The 18,556-nt window shown below is 38.6% G+C and overlaps 3 protein-coding genes across 3 annotated transcripts; 2 read left to right on the top strand and 1 right to left on the bottom strand.

Annotated features, from left to right (window-relative positions):
- The first annotated feature begins 2,082 nt into the window (after nucleotides 1-2,082).
- On the top strand, nucleotides 2,083-6,518 carry syt15 (synaptotagmin XV). The gene is made up of 8 exons (XM_046069829.1): nucleotides 2,083-2,122; nucleotides 2,202-2,391; nucleotides 2,916-3,046; nucleotides 4,184-4,476; nucleotides 4,591-4,758; nucleotides 4,843-4,951; nucleotides 5,063-5,245; nucleotides 6,337-6,518. The coding sequence occupies exons 1-8, from the start codon at nucleotides 2,116-2,118 to the stop codon at nucleotides 6,474-6,476; spliced, it is 1,221 nt and encodes a 406-aa protein (XP_045925785.1). The 5' UTR covers nucleotides 2,083-2,115; the 3' UTR covers nucleotides 6,477-6,518.
- Nucleotides 6,519-6,990: 472 nt separating this feature from the next.
- Nucleotides 6,991-9,211, top strand: nat9 (N-acetyltransferase 9 (GCN5-related, putative)). Its single transcript, XM_046069831.1, has 4 exons — nucleotides 6,991-7,127; nucleotides 7,822-7,931; nucleotides 8,145-8,285; nucleotides 8,456-9,211. The coding sequence occupies exons 1-4, from the start codon at nucleotides 7,051-7,053 to the stop codon at nucleotides 8,560-8,562; spliced, it is 435 nt and encodes a 144-aa protein (XP_045925787.1). The 5' UTR covers nucleotides 6,991-7,050; the 3' UTR covers nucleotides 8,563-9,211.
- A 1,208-nt stretch (nucleotides 9,212-10,419) lies between these two features.
- lrrc59 (leucine rich repeat containing 59) lies at nucleotides 10,420-17,703 on the bottom strand. The gene is made up of 8 exons (XM_046069840.1): nucleotides 17,546-17,703; nucleotides 17,281-17,390; nucleotides 17,062-17,121; nucleotides 15,584-15,742; nucleotides 14,729-14,833; nucleotides 14,561-14,633; nucleotides 13,700-13,891; nucleotides 10,420-12,375 (listed from the first exon to the last, which is right to left on the bottom strand). The coding sequence occupies exons 2-8, from the start codon at nucleotides 17,380-17,382 to the stop codon at nucleotides 12,095-12,097; spliced, it is 972 nt and encodes a 323-aa protein (XP_045925796.1). The 5' UTR covers nucleotides 17,383-17,390; nucleotides 17,546-17,703; the 3' UTR covers nucleotides 10,420-12,094.
- Nucleotides 17,704-18,556: the final 853 nt, after the last annotated feature.

The following is an 18,556-nucleotide window of genomic DNA, read 5'->3' as shown; positions in this document are numbered from 1 at the left end:
CATCAGCATCAAATTCATTAATGGATTAAATACTTTAAAATGCGCCTTTTTTGCAGTCTGGGCCACCTGTGAGCACGACTTTACCGGTTCATGATTTCGGTAGAAACAAGTCTATGTCCAGTTTAATTAAATTTATATAATTAAATGATGAGTGCTCCTGACAGTAGGGGGGAAGGTTCAAACTATTAATGCAAGAAAAGGAGGAGCCTATTCTGTTGACTTGCATTCAGGAGCAGGTCACTTATTGTAAATAATGAATGCTCATTGCCAATAGTTTGCAACTTGTTAAGTAATAATGGTCATTTCATTTTATTTTATTTGAACGTGTTTTGATCTGCTGTACCTTTTATTGTACAGGAATTTATTTTAATAATGTACAGAAGATTAAAGTTTTCTAGTTGTCTGTATGTGTCTGTTTTAAAATAATTATTTTACTGATATTTATTATGCTATAAGGGCATTTAGCAAGGTATTTTTTAATGCATTAATAATGAATTATTGTCATACTGAATGGTTTCATAAAGCAGCTTTGTAGTATTAATAGTGGCTCTTGGAGTATACTAGTAATAAATTACTAATAAGCTGAAATGCTAATAATAATGTTTAAAAGCTATTTAAACTGTTGTTCAAGTATAGCACAAAAGGGTATTTTAAGTTAAATTTAAAGCAGTGTAATTAAACAAGAGTAAATATATTTAAATTTGGTCCATTTTAACACAACTAAATATATTGCAGTTATCTTAAAGTTGAGTTTAAGGATTTCTAAAAGAACACTTAACATACTTTAAGTTGTTCCAAAGTAACACATTTAATATACACTCAGTATAATACACTTAAAATGTGATAAGCGCATCAAGAAAAAGTACAACTTAAGTATATTTCTTTTTCACCTGGGTTGGCATAGTAGCATGCTAAAATGTGATAATTCGCACTAAACTGAAAGTACAGCTGAGACTGATGGGAATGTCATTAATTTTGCAGGTATTTTGTCTTAAAACAAACATTGATATATTTGTAATAAGTAAAGCAATAAGTAACGTTTGAACATTTTAACATGATGATGGCGCTACATGAAAAGTCTGTCAAGTAGTTGGTGAGACATTTCACTAAAAAACATCAATGTCAACCTCATGGTGGCGCTGGAGGAAAAGTCAGGAGATCACCAAAGTCAGCATAGCTGGATTCTTGTGGTCTTGTCACATGATCAAATAGAAATTTAAGATTGGGAAACAACATAATTTACACATATAACCCAGCAATCATCATTGCATATGTAGTCTGTGTGACACGAATACAGACAAAAATAAGACAATATTTTTTATGTGGAATTTGAGTAATATAGTTTTTTTATACTTTGCATGTTTAAGACTTTTTTTGAAAAAACCACAGCCTGTCACCATGGAAAAGGTGGATGTGCACATTTGAGGGTGTACATTTGAGACACAACACAAAGAGATCTAAGATAAGATAGGAATCTAGAGTGCAACTAGTGATGTAAGACTCGCTTCACGGGCCCCTCTATAGCCCCAGTGCGGTTGCACTGTCTATACCTACGCCCTTACTTCTAGCGGTGTTAGACGAAAAATCACAGGATTACCAAAGTTAGTTAGTTATCAGTGATTTAGCAATTTTTGGCTCCTTAACAATACACTCAACAATCTAAAACAGAACTGCATGGTTTGCAAATGCTTAGCTGTAATGTGAGGTTTTTGCAAGTGGAAACCTCTGTGTCTGAAAAGTGAAGCCAATGAAGAAGTGCTTTAAACCAACATTCAAAATGGTAGTCTACAAACCAATCTGTGATTTCTTTGGGTAAACTATATGTTATTCGTCAATGGGCTAAAGCATCCTAATTCAATGTTATGGTCCTTTAAAGGGGTATGAGTGTAGCCGGCAGCCAAAAACCTAGATAACAGGATTAAATGGTGAGAATCAGCCAGCTGTGTTGTACTCACTCTGCTCTCCTGGGTCACACACATTAAACACTTCACACACCACTGGTCAACTACAAATGGCTCTCAGGTTAATAACTAATGCTTAGAAGTAGCTACAACTTCAGTCTGTGTAAGTGAAAGCTGACGAGGAAAGCTACCTTCTGTTGGTGTTAACTGAAAAATGGCAGGTAGGTAAACTGCATTAGAACAAATGCCTGCTATAAATTTTTGGTCTTATTTTCCTTGTTAATGTGTTTGTTTTTCCAGACCAGGTGATACTGTTGCCTATTGGTCTGTCTGTGGGTCTCTTATTGCTGCTGCTGCTGGGTCTCTTAGTGTACTATCTATGGAGGAAGAATAAGGGGCAGAGTCAGTATGAGGAGCTGCTCTCTACTGTGCCTTCAGTACCACCATGCTCTGCTCCAGTGATCCTGGTGTCTCAGAGCCCCTGGGCCACGTGAGTACCACCAAAAACCTTTCACATAAAACATACACAAATTCCTACATAGTGCTTTTCTCTCACTCTTTCTTTCGAAGAAGGTTTATTTTTTTGAGTGTGCACTTGGAACAGTACAAATAAACATTTACAACAAGTTATATTTTTCCTGTTAACCCTCGACATACATTATATATTTGTTTTCGCTTTTCTTATTAGATAGTGTACAGTAGAGAGAGGGGGTTGTGTGACATGCAACAAAGGTCCCAGCTGGATTCAAACAGGGGACATCACAAACACATGGTCTGTATCTTAAACCCCTAAAACCAGCAAGACACGTTGAGTGGCACACATCTTTCAAGAGTTTAATTCGTAGGTTGCCAAAATCATTACTGCTTCACTGAAGAACAGCATCCATCACTTGGAAGCATCAGGGTTTATGGCTTCTGTAGTCTTGATTTTAAGAGTAGTATCACAGTTCAATTAGTTGATATTTGAAATGCTGCAGAAGGCACAATTAATAACATTTTCCCTCTGTGTGAAAGACCCAGTGAGATCCCTTTCACCTTGCCTCCTCGCTTCATAACACAAAACCATGGTGACCTGGAAAATGAGGAGATGAAGATGGAGGCCCGGAGGGACATACTAGCCCATCGTGGGTCACTCTCAGTAAGCAGTAGGTCATTGGCCTTTATTTGACAGCATATCAAGATGATTATAGTCCCTTTGAATTTGTAAAGTGAAATTCAGTTATTTGAATCTGAAATTGAAGGATAGGTCCCTAGCAAAAACTATAATTCCATCCATAAGAAACAGTGTCAGAATGTATGACTATTTTGGTCCATCCAACAGATGGGGGCCCATGGTATAATAATCAGTTTAGGTGCCCTTTACATGAAAAAGATTGAGAATCACAGATTTAGAGAGGTCGCTGATTTTTGTACAAGATGTTTCAGGTTCTGCCAGAGTGATATGCTCTGCCTACAAACATGCAGCAGCTCTGTGAGGCTGTATTTAAGAACAGTGGTACTTTCAGCTAAATGCTAACATCGGCATGCTAACATGCTCACAAGGATAATGTTAGCAGTTGACGTTGATCATGTTCATCATCTTAGTTTAGCATGTTAGCCTTTACATTTTCCGTATCATAACACTAGGACTAACTAGAGACCTGTTAGCTTTAGCCTCAGTCTCTTAATACAATATCATGCATATTTACATTTTACAGGGTTCTTGTTTTAAAACGAGTCAGCTGAAAATAATAAAAAGTCAGTCTGAGAGCATTTTTAACCAACTCATGGAGCTAAAGTTTTGGAGAGTTCCCTAAGTTCTAAGTTCCCTGTATCCTTACCTCGTAACCCGAACCCTGGAACTGGGAAGCATAGGAATGATCCCACATTTAGCTTCATTAGCTTAGCTGTCATTTTGGGGTTATTCCTATGTTCCCTAGTTCTAGGGTTAGGGGGTCAGGGGAGGACCCTGGGAACATACTGTAGATAGGCTCCCGTCTTTTCATCTGGAGAGATTTGAGAAGTCTGCTTTCTTTGACATTATTGACATCCATTTCAAAAATGACCATGTGTTAAACCTACCACGTTATTGTAAACAACAGTATCATGCCCTCGTGGCACTAGAGGAAAAGTCAGAGGTTCAACCAAAGTCATTAGGATTCATCCCCTGGGCACCATGAATATCTGTATAAATATTTACACTAAAAGTCATCCAATAAGTAAAATTTGCATCTAGAATCAAAGGTAAATCCCACAAACGTCCTAGCAAATCCTTACATACACTCACAACTTGTCTCCACCAGCATGGTACCCAGTGGGGACGGTACTGGCCGGCCTCTACTCTGTTCCTCCTCTGAACGAGGTGGTGGCCCCCCCCCCTGGCATGGCCACCCGTCTCTGCTTCTCTGTGGAGTATCGACACAGCAGCGAGCAGCTCATGGTCTCCTTGCTCCGCCTCGGCAACCTCCCTCCCCGTTTCCACGGCAACGTCACGCTGGTGGAGCTGCGGCTACTCCCTGACGACCGGAGGCCCCGCCAGGCCAAGGCACGGGGCACGGGGCCCGACCCGGAGTTCAACGACTGCTTGGTTTTCCAGGCGAGGACAGAAACATTTACAGAAGTTTTAAAATCTGATCCAAAACCTTAGAGACAAAAGAACAGATGACTTGTGAATGTGGTCTCACACACTTCCTGTATGTTTCCGCCACAGGTGTCAGGAGTGTGCGTGCCTCAGAGCACCCTGACTGTGTGTGTGCTGAGTGTGGAGCAAGATGGTAAACGCCACGTGGTGGGCAGGATTCTGTTTCCTCTGGAGGGGGAGCTCGGTCAGGCTGGCAGGGTGCTCTGGAGGGACCTGGAGACGGAGGATGACACACAGGTACACACAGAGACACAAACGACGTTTGCATATGCACAAAATCGCTCATGGACGCTAAACATTTTGTTATCTCTTATCTCTCAGTGTTCAGAGCTGGGTGATATGCAGATATCTCTCAGCTACAGTCCAACTCTGCAGCGCCTCTCTGTGGTGGTTCTGAGGGCTCGAGGCCTACAGCTGCTCTCAAACACAGGTATGAGGTCTTTCAGGTTCATGGAAAAGCTTGTGGATATGTGGAAGTCTGACCTAAGTCAGTGGAGTAACCTTGTAAGTGTTGGTAATACATCATCTGTGCGTTTCCCAGGTGTGTGTGTCCAGGTGAGCTTACAGATACACACTCAGGTGGTGAAGATCAAGCGCAGCTGTGTGTTGAAATGTGACAGTGACCCCCATTTCAACCACAGGATAACCTTTAAACTCCGCTCGCAGCACTTGGACGAGGCCTGCCTGAGATTCGAGCTGCAGCAGCCAAACAGTGTCTGCTCAGGTGAAAGGGTCAACTTGATGTGCATAATATCTTATTTCAGTTTTAATTCCAGTGTGCTGGAATATTCTGAGGCAAAATCAACAAATCCCACTTAATTTGACTTAACTGTTGCCTTCTTTCCTTACACCTTGTCCTTTCACTGTAATCACCTGACATCTAATGACTGCTAAGTGATATGGAGCTCCTTCAAAGACCTATCTATCTATCTATCTATCTATCTATCTATCTATCTATCTATCTATCTATCGAAGATCTGACCTAAAGATGTATTAGATCAGATCCTAGGATAATTTGTGCTTTAAGACAGGTGCACAGAAAAGGTCAACCACTTAATTCCACAGTATGCATGTTAAACTCAGAGACACTGCTAGTCAATTGTAAACTAAAAAATATATAATATATCCTTCATTTATACTGTATTTATTTAAAGTTGATTTATATGAACTTTTATTTCTTGAGTTATCAACAAATATCCCAAAATTGAGTGGAGTGCTCAAAAACCTTTGATGGTTTAAATTGAGTCTGCCTTTTGGTCACTAGTTTGCTTATAAAGTTAAGAGACTCCAGGAACAATCTTAATGAATGAAGAAAACAATGTACAATTAAAAATTAGATGACAGAAATACTTTTTATATCCAGCTATTCTGTTTTTGTAATATTTCCCAATTAGCCACTTTTGTGCTGTATCTGTAATTGCTATAAGCTAATTGACAGGTTTCCACGTGTTAAAATAGCACTTTGGACATCTTTCTAGACATAATGCTGGAAATAACTGTGCAAAGTACTCGTGTGTGGTAGTTTTTATCAACAAAATACTTTCTCTTCGATTACTTCTCTTGTCTTTATTTTTGACCTTTTACTCTGTTTCAGTCAAACTTTGTTTGTCTTTCAGGAAAGGGCATCTGTTTTTATTTTGGACATTTTCACAACACCAGGGCTTAGAAGCCTGAGCAGCGAGATTTAACAAATCATTTAAAACAATGCACAATGGAAAAGCCAAAGGTTAGGGCACGTCAAAAGGTGAAGAGCACGTCAATATTCTTTTTTCAGCTCCAGAGATAAGATCAACTGTGTCTTTATTTTTCTCCCAGAGCCTCCAGCCCTGCTCGGAGTGCTGGTGTTGGGTCCCTTCATGTACGCCAGGGGCCTGCAGCTGCAGCACTGGATGGACATGGTCAACACACCACAGGAGCCGGTCGAGCTGTGGCATGGACTGGGCAGGGCCACGTAAACACCCTAAAACAATCATTTGCAAAAAGCCATGTCCAATAAAGGGAACTGAATAAAGAATTTGGGGATTTTACAAAAAAAATTACAACCACCTGAATGAGCTTTGAATTTATCCTTTTAATATATAAATGAAATCAAATCTGGTAACATTCTTTGACAGTTTAGTTACAAGAAAACAAATGCATACAGTAAAAAGCATGGTACCCTCTACATCTTTTGGAGTTGGGACTAAGTTAAGTTGAACCACCCTTTTTTACAGTGTAGTCTTTATTTTACTTTTATCTTTTATTTTGTTATGTGTTTTGTTTTGTTTGTATGTGTGTCTATATATCTACATCTAAACCGGTTTCAATAAAGATTTTTTTATAGAACAAATCTGACTTCACCAGCGCTTCAGCACTTCCTGATGCTTTCCAGCAGGTGGCGACTTACGCCTTTATGTCAGTGAGTGCAGCTGCAGTTTGAACCAACGAGTGTTAAGGAGGAAGTGAATGAGGAGTTGGCATCAGATAAACATGAAGGTGTGTTGAAGTTATTATCGCTGATATTGGTGGTTAACATCTGTTTTTGACATCATGAAGATAAATGAGAACACTTTACTGGAGGGACACAAAGTCGTGCTGGTTCCTTACAATGCAGACCACGTGCCCAGGTAATACCAGCAGTCATACAGTAACCTAGATGAGACCCACGTGAAGGTACTGACACTACTGTGTCATTTAAACCGTAATTTATCGATTGGCCCCCAGGACAAATATAGAAATAGCTGAATAGTAATTTATTATTATTAATTAATTAATTCATTATATTTAGCAGCTTGAGCTTTCATCACACAATCTTCATCAGCAGCTGGAGTTTGCTCAGTTGTCCTGTAGATGTAATAACACTTCAAAAATCTGCTTGTCCATTATGGATTAAAAATTGTGATTTGATCCTAGAATGAACTTTTTAACTTTCTCATTCTTACAATACAGTTTAAAAGTTGTAAAATTATCCTTTAAATCAGGAAGTAAACAACAAGAAGAATCTGACGGAGCATTCAGTGATACATTTTTATGCTCTCACAGTTTTTTAGACTCTTCACTAGAACACATTTAAGTCAGTACATGAACGTAACCGGCCCTACATTTGAGGAGTATAACCAGAGTGTCTTGTGACGTGGACCTTGTACTAAATGTCAGCTCTGTACAAAGATTAAAACATTTTTTTTTTCAATCTTTAGACTCTTTATATCTAAATAGTTTATAAATATAAACATAGATATTTTCCTTTGTTTCTCTTTAACTGGCAGATAAGAAGCTGTGAATCAGAAACTCCTTTCCTTGTCTTTTATCCACCTGTTTCAGGTATCACGAGTGGATGAAGTCTCCTGAGCTGCAGCAGCTGACCGCTTCAGAGCCGCTGACCCTGGAACAGGAGTACGACATGCAGAGGAGCTGGAGGGAAGATCATGACAGTAAGGGGTCATCTGCCTGCAACCTGCACACAAAAATAACACCATCACACCATATCAATGGTCTACAGAGCTCCTCTGCTATCTGGTAATCATTGGGTATGATGTGAAAATAAGATATCGCACCATCCTGAGGTCATGCGAGATGTAATATATTGCAACCTTTACTTAAAGAAAAACTGTGTTACTATAATTTTTTAAATTCTACTTTTCCAGAGTGCACGTTCATCATCTTGGACAAGCAGCAGTGGGCAGACACCAGCGTCGAAGAAGAGCAGTGCATGGTGGGAGACGTCAACATCTTCCTGACTGACCCCACAGAGCCATCCTTGGCTGAGCTGGAGATCATGATTGCAGGTGACACCCAACGTGTTTGTCTTAAAAATTATTAAAAAGCAAAGGCATATCAAACATCTACAGTCAACCTGTGCTTTAGGTTTATATGTTTACATTTCCTGCATATATCACTCTGTTTCTAAACTGTTTTGCTGCAGTTGTTTTTTTCATAACTGTCTTGGTTTTAACAGAGCCCAGTTACAGAGGCAAGGGCATTGGGAAAGAGGTGACACGCATGATGATGTGCTACGGTGAGCATCTTATAAAATCTGTCAGAAGATTTCTAAAGCCTTGTTAACTGGTCAACAAGTGACCAAACATGCGTTGGTTCTTACAGTAGAGAGACAGAAGGGTAAAGCCACTGTGTAGTATTTGAACATTTCTGACTTTGGTTACCTCTTAATTCTGTGCCAATGTTCTACTTTTCAGCAATCCAAGTACAGTAGGTTGTTTTGCACTCATTGTCAAGCCAAAAAAATTGCAACAACAGTGGGTGAGATCTACACAGCGTTACAGATTATCGGAAATCGAAATAATAACTCTTAAATCATTGTATTTCATTGTTTGTCAGGAAAGGTTAAGTTGCTCCTTCCTACCAACCACTACTGCAGGTCCTGTGTTGACTGAAAGTGACATCAACAGTACAGATAGCTGACTGGTTAAGAAAAAACGTCTTCCCAAACAGGAATCTGAGTAAATTAAATGCCAAAATGCAGGAGCTTTGTCATTTTGGGTCGTATTTCAGAAAATGACCCCAAATGTGAAATGGAGTCACATAATTCCACTTGTTTTATCCTCTAAAAGCTCAGTGTGCTATTTGCTCCTATTCCAACCAAGTAATTTGTGTTTTTGGGATCAACAGACATATTTATTTTGGGCATGTACTTTTGTTTTGCTAAGGTCCAGTTTTTTTTACATTCTAGTTTAATAAACATCACTCAAAATGAGGCAGTGATGTAGTGTTTGTTCGCTGCTTTTGTCCAGACTAAAGTATCTCAACAACTATTGAGTGAATTCCATGTAATTTTGTGAAGACTTTTCACAGTGATCAGACACCATGAGATTGATATTTTTGTTTTTTAGTAAAACACCTTGACATCTATTAGATTGGACACTTTCCAGCGTCAGCATCGGGTCAAAATTGTAGTTTGTCCTGTACAGATATCTGCAAAAGTAATGACATTCCCATCAGCCTCAATCATAGGCCTAAATTGGTGTTCGTGTTTAGTGCTTAGCAAATGCTAACAATCTAATCTAACATGGTGAACATGATGAACATAATACCTGCAAATCAATAGTTACAGTTGCATTGACATTGTGAGCGTGCTGATGTTAGCACGCTCACAATGCTGTAGACTACCATTATTATAAAAGGAACGATAACCAAGCTCATTATTATTTGCTAGATTGATATACAGTAAATGTATTTCAGTTGAAGAACCTCTAACTTCATTATGTCCCCTCCACCTCTGACACAAAAACTTAGATATCGTCTATAATTTAAATTTCAGGAGATTTATATGTCTTAGTTCTCTAACCATTTAGAAGACGCTTTTATAATGCAAAATCCTGAAAAATCTTTTTATCACTTCAGGAAAACATGAATCAGCTCTTACAGCATTTACCTACAAATCTGTTTATGACTTCATGTGTTGCGGTTACCCAGACATCAATGGGCCAGCTAGGAGGCTTAACATGTCATCACATTAACTTCCCTCCACTAGTGGACACATTATAAATACATATTAGACTAAGGTTTCATGAGGCTAATGGTGACTGTAGTTGCTGCCTTTCACAGGCTGCCCTCTCTGTCATGTTAGTCTCTGTACTCATTCACATTAACGTCTGAGGTATTGACTTTGTAAGTCAAAGTGATGATCAGGAAATGGCTATCATCCAGCATGCAGTTAGATCTGTGTTTGTACTGTGAAGCTTAGCTTATATTCAGCTGTGTCATGGTTAGATTCTTAGTCTTGTTTGCTCATTTAATCAGATTTTTCCATATTTAAATAATATTGTCTACTTTCAGGATGCATTTTACTAAGAGAAAGTTATTTTTTCTGATGTTCTCTCAAAATCAGGAGAATTTCCCAGTTGCTAAGTTGTATTCACCGCCACCTTCTTCTATTACAAAAACACAGACACAGTTCAAAAATGTCTTGCAGTGCATAGCCATTTATTGGTGCTGACAATGTTTGAGCATGGAGAAAGCTTTACAAGAACCACAGCAGCAAAGGCAGCTTTTTGCATGAAGACACCCTGACAAATGACAAGAAGATGCATTTCAGAAGTCACCAGTTAAAACTGAAAGAACAGTAAAATAATCTGCCAGTTGCCTTTTATTTCTATAGTTAACATAAGAGATGACATGATTACAAGAAGAAAGGACCACTAGTTCAATATAACTTGATCCTTATTTATCAGATGATTTAGAGTTAAAAAGGACCATACCAATCGTTTTACAAGTAATAAAACAAAAAAAAACCATGTACACTTATATTACAGCTAACGTTTTTGCTAATGTTTTCCTCCCTTCCATGCAGCCATTGCTTTCAATTGTCTGTGTAATCCATCCATAACAGTGAACATCAAGTCTGGATGTATTTGTGTTGAAGTTCCATTATTTGTGTGGTAATGACGTTTAAGTGGATATTAAGAGTCTGTATCTTGTTACAGTAAATTCACTTTAACACATATTCTTGTAGACTTGATGTGTACTGTGATGGCGAGCTTCAAGTTACTTTTCAGACTGTACGGAAATTAATGGAAACCAATAAGTGTAGGAAAGTAGGTCTAGCATATAGCTAACACATGGAAAACTATCAGTATGGTCCTTTTAATACAGTTTAATACATTGGAGCCTGACTAATACAGGATTTTAGAGGCCAGAATAAATATCAATATTTGAGTTTATAAAAATCTGATGATGATTAATCGGCTGTTTTTTTTACTGAAAAGATTAGTCAATGATTCGATTAGTTAATTGACTGAAAAATAATCGGCAAATATATTCTTGTAAATGGATAATCATTACAGTACTGCACTGAGCTGGACAAACTACGTAATGACAACGCTGTTTCTAAATGACTTCAAACATATCTTTGGCATTTCTTGTTAGTCGTTAGCCAACAGACACACCTGATACCATTATATATGTGATAAGATAAAAAAAATAATAATAATCACTCACCCATCAGGCAGGCTTTAATTTGCATGTCAGAAGCTTTGTGTGTGTGTGTGTGCGTGTGTGTGTGTATTTGCTGTGAGATTTAGCTGGTGACTGTAAGACTATAAAGAAAAGAGGAGGCCACAGATGAGCCAGTTCTGCATTTGCTCAGCCTTCACTGCACATGCTCAGACTGCCACATCTAACACTGGCTGATGCACGACTCTGACTGGCAGCAAACATGTGATTCGACACTCCAGTGCAGCACTGACATGGCCACTTGACATTTCACTTAACATCTCTCAAATACAACCCACGTTCCACACGATGCACAAGAACACAAACCAGCTCTGGGTGGTGGTCAAAGTGCAGAACACGGACGGCATTTAAGACGATGAGTTTTTTTTAAAAACAGGCTGTACAAAGAAGGGTACAAGAGCGACAACAATTCCATAGGAATTTAAGATGATTTTAACACATCTGTCCACCCCCCTTTATCTATCTGTACAGACTCTTCACCTCCCAGCACCTCAAACAGGGTGAGGGGATGCAGGGTTGTCCATCTTAATGAGATTCATGATTTCAGCATATTAAAAAAAGCCAGGATTCACAGGTGGAAGTGGAAAACCTGCAGCTCTGGAAGTTGATGGCAGCAGATGATAGTTTAGTTCTTAGACGCTTGCGTAGATTCAAGAAACTCTTTCGCTGCAGAGGACAGATTTTGCACCAGCTGTCTGACCACACCCTCCTGCTCTTTAGCCCAGGATAGGCTGTCATCCACGGCGACATTGACCGGCACACACACGTATTCCTTCCGCAGGTCGGTCAGCCGGCATGCAGCGGCGACTCCGGCCAATCCCAGTAGCAGCAGGAGGAGGAGCTTGAACATCAGGCCAACAAGAGAACGCCGAGGTTTAGGAGCCGATTCCACAACAAGCTTTTTATCTGTTGAGATGAAGCGAGAGAGTGTGACATTAGAACAAAAACAAACTCTTAAAAAACTATACCTGGGTTTTGATTCTAGGTTTAATTTTTTAACAACATGGCTCATGAAAGTGATGCTTTTTTAGCAAATGGTCAAATGTTGAATATCCCCCCAGAATGCATCGAAAAGCATCAGTCCTGATTTTGTTACGTTAACATTTCAACTACTACTCTACTTTAGTATTAAAAAACTACACATGTATGTCTTTACTTTTATTTTGCATGTTTGTACGTTTATTTATAATATTTTATTTCAGCAACCACTGGTACTTAAGACTTTCGGTTCCAGTAATGTGCAAAATCTCTCATTTTGATACAGAGGCGCTGTTTTGTGGAATTCAAACTTATATCATTCATCATCTTTGTTTACTATTAAAAAAGAAACATCTTAAACATCGGTAACTTCCCAATAACAGTGTTGACTGTTGGTGACATGGAAGGAGAAATAACTGTACTAGTTTTGTACCCTTTTTATTTTTATTTAATGTAACAAATACATGCAATCCATGTTAATTTTACATGGAGCTTTTAGGAAAGGCCTTTTTGTATAAGATTCAAACTACCTATCTCCCCTGCACAGGCTTTTGTTTACTGTAAATTCATGTATATCTGAGGTTACTTAGGTAAAAGTGTGTTTGTATATTTTTGAATACGTGTGATCAGCTGTCATTTTTAAACTCAGCATTCATTCAGTCACAGCACGGCTGCTGCCTCAGTTCTTAGTGCCACAGCAATCTCTGGCCTCATGTTATCTAAAAATAGAGCACTGCTATCAGATTGGCTCTCTGTTTTGGCAGATACTCTGAGTCGAGGTATCAGGAGAGAAAACGTTAGATTAGTGCATCCCAAAACTGCACGACTACCATATTCATTTAACAAAACGAGCTGAAATCAACCTAAAATCTTACATGACTTAAACTATTGTTACCAAGGTTTGGTCGATGGCCAACACCATGCTTATAATCTGTAGGGCAAAAACTTTCTGCTTCACATAAATGAATAAGATTTTACTTTCAGGGCTGGTCGTCCTTCCTCAAAATCAGTGGAGCGATTAGAAAACTAGCTAATAACATCACTTATCAGAGGCAGCTCCTCATAAACATGCTAACAACTTGTTAAAAATAAAACGTATACCACAAAAAATATAACTGTGGCGTGCTTGAGCTGTAATTGTAGCTGTACTGTAGTATGTAGTACTCTGAAGTCAGCTGTAATTGGCTATCTGGAAGTTGGGGCGTGGTCACTGCAGAGGCGCATTGGACAAGTAAAGACGCTTTAATCCCACCTGCTGCCTGTCCATTCTTTTTCTTCTTCTCCTCATTCTTCTTCTTCTGTTGCTCCCGTGCAGCCACGGCCGCCATCTGAGCGTTATACTCTTTCCTCCTCTTCTCCTTCTCCTCCGCCTTCTCCCGTTTACGAGCCTCCTTCTCTCTGGCCTCCCGCTCCCTCTGCTTCACCTCCTTCTTCCTCTCCAGCTCTGGGTGAAGATGCAGTCAGACAGACGGATCACACAGACGGACCACTATCACAGTCGTTCATAACAGGACATTAATAAAACTGTATTATCTGGTTTCCTGCAATAAACAAAAAGCACTTAGTCCTCAGAAGATGAAACTCCCGAGACAAGAAAAGCTCAATCATCATTATCTTGGCCACAGATAAAACTAGCTCCACCTCAACCTGCTACAATAGTGTAAAGCTGCTTACATGTTAATGCAACTAAGTATTAATCTAATAATGTCATATATAATAGTTTATCAGTCACAGTCTGTGGAACTAGTACTTGTGGAAGTACTTGACAAGAACTTTTTTAATTTTTAAATATACTTTGTTGTTTAAATGCAGGACTTTAACTTGTTGTGGAGTACTTTCACATTGATATATTGGTACTTTTACCAAAGTACTTCTTCCAGCACTCGTGAATGGCACTGTGTTACACACTTTGATCAACAGGGCAGGTTTGATGAGATACAGGAGTTTCTGCTGTCATTTGTTTTTATTTAAATCCAAAACTTTCTGATCAAAGTGTTTAGTTCTTGACAGTCATACACATTTTGGTCTGTGCTGTACCCAAAAAGTATTACAGATGCAAAATGCAGTTGATCAACTCCATCCACAGACGTCTCCTGAAAAACACATTTCCCACCTTTTTCCCTCAAAAGGCGTTTCTCTCGTACGCGATCAACCTCATCCTGAATAGCTCTCATGTGCTCCAGAACCTGGAAGAAAATGACCTTTAGCTTTAGATACTGTAGACTGCTTTATTGATCTCTTCTCAATCATTCTTATCCATCTATTTCTCTCTCCCTTTCACCTTGGAGGCACACTGTTTGCACTGTTTCTCATCCAGACAGTCTCCTGCTGCCTTGGCCAGGCCGGCCTCTAGCGGGTTATCCTTCAGATCCAACCACTTCAGACTCTGAGAACCGACACACACATAGATTGAGTAAAATAAATACTGCCAAGAGGTCAAAACACATCATCACACAAATCACAGATCATGTAAGTAAAGACATCATCTTTAACAACATTTGAGTACTAAAGTATATCAGCAGAGGTTGACACCATATAATAACCATATCATATAGGAATATATAGGAAAAGTTCAACATTTTGGGAAATATGATTATTCACTTTCTCACAGAGTTTGATCAGAAGATTGATAACACTCATGTCTGTATGCTAAATATGAAGCTACAGCTAGCAGCTGGTTAGCTTAGCATAAAGACTGTAAATAGCTAGCCAAGCTCTTTGCAAAAGGTAAAAAAACACCCTCTAAAGCTCACAAATTAGTTTGTTAATTACCAGTTTGGTTATTGTATGGATTAAGCAAATGAGAGATGTGTTAATAGGTTTGCTTAGAGGAGTTTTGCACAGGACCTTTGCACAGACCCAGGGTAGCCGTTTCCCCCTGAGTCCAGGCTTTATGTTAAGCTGAGCTATTTGGCTGCTAGTGCTAGCTTCAAATGTAACCGACAGATCTGAGAGTACAATAAACAGAATTGTATTAAAGATACCTTTTTATACTGCATCAAAAAATGTACAAAAATAAGCACCTAATAACTGGCCGGTGTCAGTCTTGATATTACACTCACTGACGTTGCAGCTTTATGTTAACAGTTCAGTACAAATGTAATATGAGCAAACAATGCTTGTGTCTGGAACTTACCCTGAGCTGAGAGAAGCTGACGGGCAGCACAGTCAGCTTGTTGTTGTACAGGTCCAGATGTTGAAGGTTAGCCAGGTTCCCCAGGTCATCTGGCAGACAGGTCAGCTGGTTTTTACTCAGATCCACTTTCACCAGGTGGGTCAGGTTGCAGAACTCTGGCTACATGAAAGAAACCAAGTGACAATGACAATGTCTGACCTGCAATGGAAATCTGCAGGTCAAATTTAAGGTTAGCAGGCTAAGCAGGAGGCAGCTCAACCTGTAATCCCAGAGTTTGAGAGGGACTGACACCTCTATGACCAACTGTACACTTTTACTTATTTGTCTCACACATCACAAATTTGCCTCAGAGGGGTTTAAAACTTAACCAATCTCAGTCTCCAAGGACAGACAAAATGACCTTAGATTCACATTAATCCTTCATTCATTTAGGCAATCCCCTAAATTTAGTGTTATAAACTTTCATTATATGTAGTTTATTTATTTTAATCTAATTTCTAAAATCTTGTCTGATTTTTATTGCTTATTATTGTTTTTAATGTCATTCTCATGCTTTTCTTTGCCTGTCTAAAAGCACTATGACTTGCCTCTTGTGTGAAATGTGTTACACAAATTAAGCTGCCTTGCCTTTTAAATGAAGAACACGTTTGTTTTGCAATAATTGAGACTACTTTTGATAAGATGAAAATTTGTGACTGCTTTATATTCAATATAATGAAAAGGCCAGGAAGACTTGACTTCAATTTAAAACTATCCCAGATTTCACTTTACAGGTATATTAAGAGGTTTGTGGGCGTGACGTTGTTACATACCTTTAGTTGTCAAACTGATTACAATTTAAACACTTTAAAAATCCCTTAATAACTCCTTAAGTTAATACATTAATTTCTCTAAAAATCCACAATACAAAGCTTTAAGCTATAAAAGTTGAATGTAAAATGTTTTTAATTTAACTATTAAGTACATTTAAGGGCTCAAGTGGTTCCCAAATTATGGTCCCGAGATAAATATGAGACATTATGAAATAATTATAAAAGGTATAAGAAAGAAGAGGAGTCAATGTCATATTTTTTTCCCGTATTTTGTCTGGATACTTTAATCTCTCCGTGCCTCTAAAGATCCTTAAAACTAAATAATCAGAGAAAGTAATATCACTCTACACTCTCTAGGTATATCGTTATTATAAGGATATGGACACATTTTGGACCTAAAAGATCAGATGTGTGATCCTACAGCTCAAATTTGGCTTCGAGGTACAACTGAAAATTTAGCCCAATTTGTAGAGCATACCGATATATATTGTGTATGGAAATTCAGCCTAAAAATACCAGGATGTGATTTTTGGTCCATATCGCCCAGCCCTGACACTCTGAAGCCATAACACATGGCTCCAGTTTAAGGAGTCACAAGCCAAAAAAAAGCAGAGATCTAAGGGCTAAATGGTGTGTTTAGTACAGTATGATTGTGTTTATACTTACAGGAAGAGAGGTGATGTTGTTGCAGGACAAGTCCACAACAGTTGCTTTGGTAAATAAAGCCTGTTGGTATAGATTAATATCAGGCTTAACTGTCCATTCAACAAGCATTTTAACAAATAAAACAGCATGACAGCCTTGTGCTTAAAGTTACAGTGCAATGTTTAATCTGACTTCATGATCACACACAAACAGAGACACAGACACGTAAGGTTAACCTACCAGCTCTCTGACTGGCACCTCAGTGAGGTTACACAAGCTCAGGTCCGCTTCATTCCCACTGATTTTATCCTTCAGGTTCAACACTTTGCTGTTTTTACTCATCCTGGGGCCTGTGAGAAAACACACCGTAGAGTTAATGTGGAAAATAAACACTGACACGAGGGGATTTCTAACCAATTTTAACAGTTTTTACTGCAGGTACTTTCGACTAGCAGCAGAGAGCAGGAAACCCCTCTAACATTAACGTTTTACGAGACCCGCTCACCTGTTATGAAAGCTGTGACAAAACTGTGTTCAAGTGCGACAAACGGAGGAAAGAAAATGAGTGGTCCAACTTCTAAATGTGAACAAAGTTAGAGGAAAAGCTCTGAAACGTTGGCGGGTCTGTCTTTTTGGCAGCACTGACTGCCACAATGAAAATCCACGTCACTGATTGAACGACAGCGCGGTGACGTTGAAGCAAACAGCGCCGCCTGCAGCCCAGGAGGACACACAACACACTACAAACATACAGTCCATGTCACAGGACAACAAATAATTATAAACAAAAACTAATTTTACCAGTAGTATCATCAGATAGTATTGAATAATTACAAACATATTGATGCATTAAAAAATTATTAGATTCAAATATTATAATTACATTAAACTTATTTAGCTGATGTTTTTATCCAAAGAATTTCAACCATATATAACTGCAAAAATCATGCCAGTACATCAAATATGCTAAACTGATTCATCGCATACATTAAACAATAAGAGATATATATATTTTTTTATATAACTTAATAACTTTTTTTTATAGCCAATTGTAATTGCAAAGAAATACAATTTAGCATCTAACCAGAAATGCAAAAAGCAGTAAAGTGCAGCATAATATAAATACCACTGATGGTATATATGCTAAGATATAGATAGATATGTGCAGTGGTTACAGTGGACACTGCAGGTATATGTATTGCATAGTGCAGTTGTGAGTAGGCCACAAATAATGCTACTAGTAGACATTATGCTGGAAGTATGATAAGAATACGGTTTCTACACTAGATCAGAAATAAGTACTATAGACATTAGTATAAATACGAATTCACTATAGATCAGATATGTTTAGTATAGACAGTAGTATAAATATGTATTGTATGTAGCTTTATGATATGTATGCAAGACTGTTCTGAGTGAACAGACCTGAAATTAACAGGCATATAAGTAATCATTTGCAGAATCTGGAGAGATGCTGAGTCTCGTGTCGTGTGCACGCTGGCATCTTGGTCATGAT

This window comes from Micropterus dolomieu, linkage group LG14 (assembly GCF_021292245.1).
Source record: "Micropterus dolomieu isolate WLL.071019.BEF.003 ecotype Adirondacks linkage group LG14, ASM2129224v1, whole genome shotgun sequence".
NCBI classification, from domain to species: Eukaryota; Metazoa; Chordata; class Actinopteri; order Centrarchiformes; family Centrarchidae; genus Micropterus; species Micropterus dolomieu.
The sequence above is the reverse complement of the archived record's forward strand: the minus strand, read 5'-3'. Positions and strand labels throughout refer to the sequence as shown.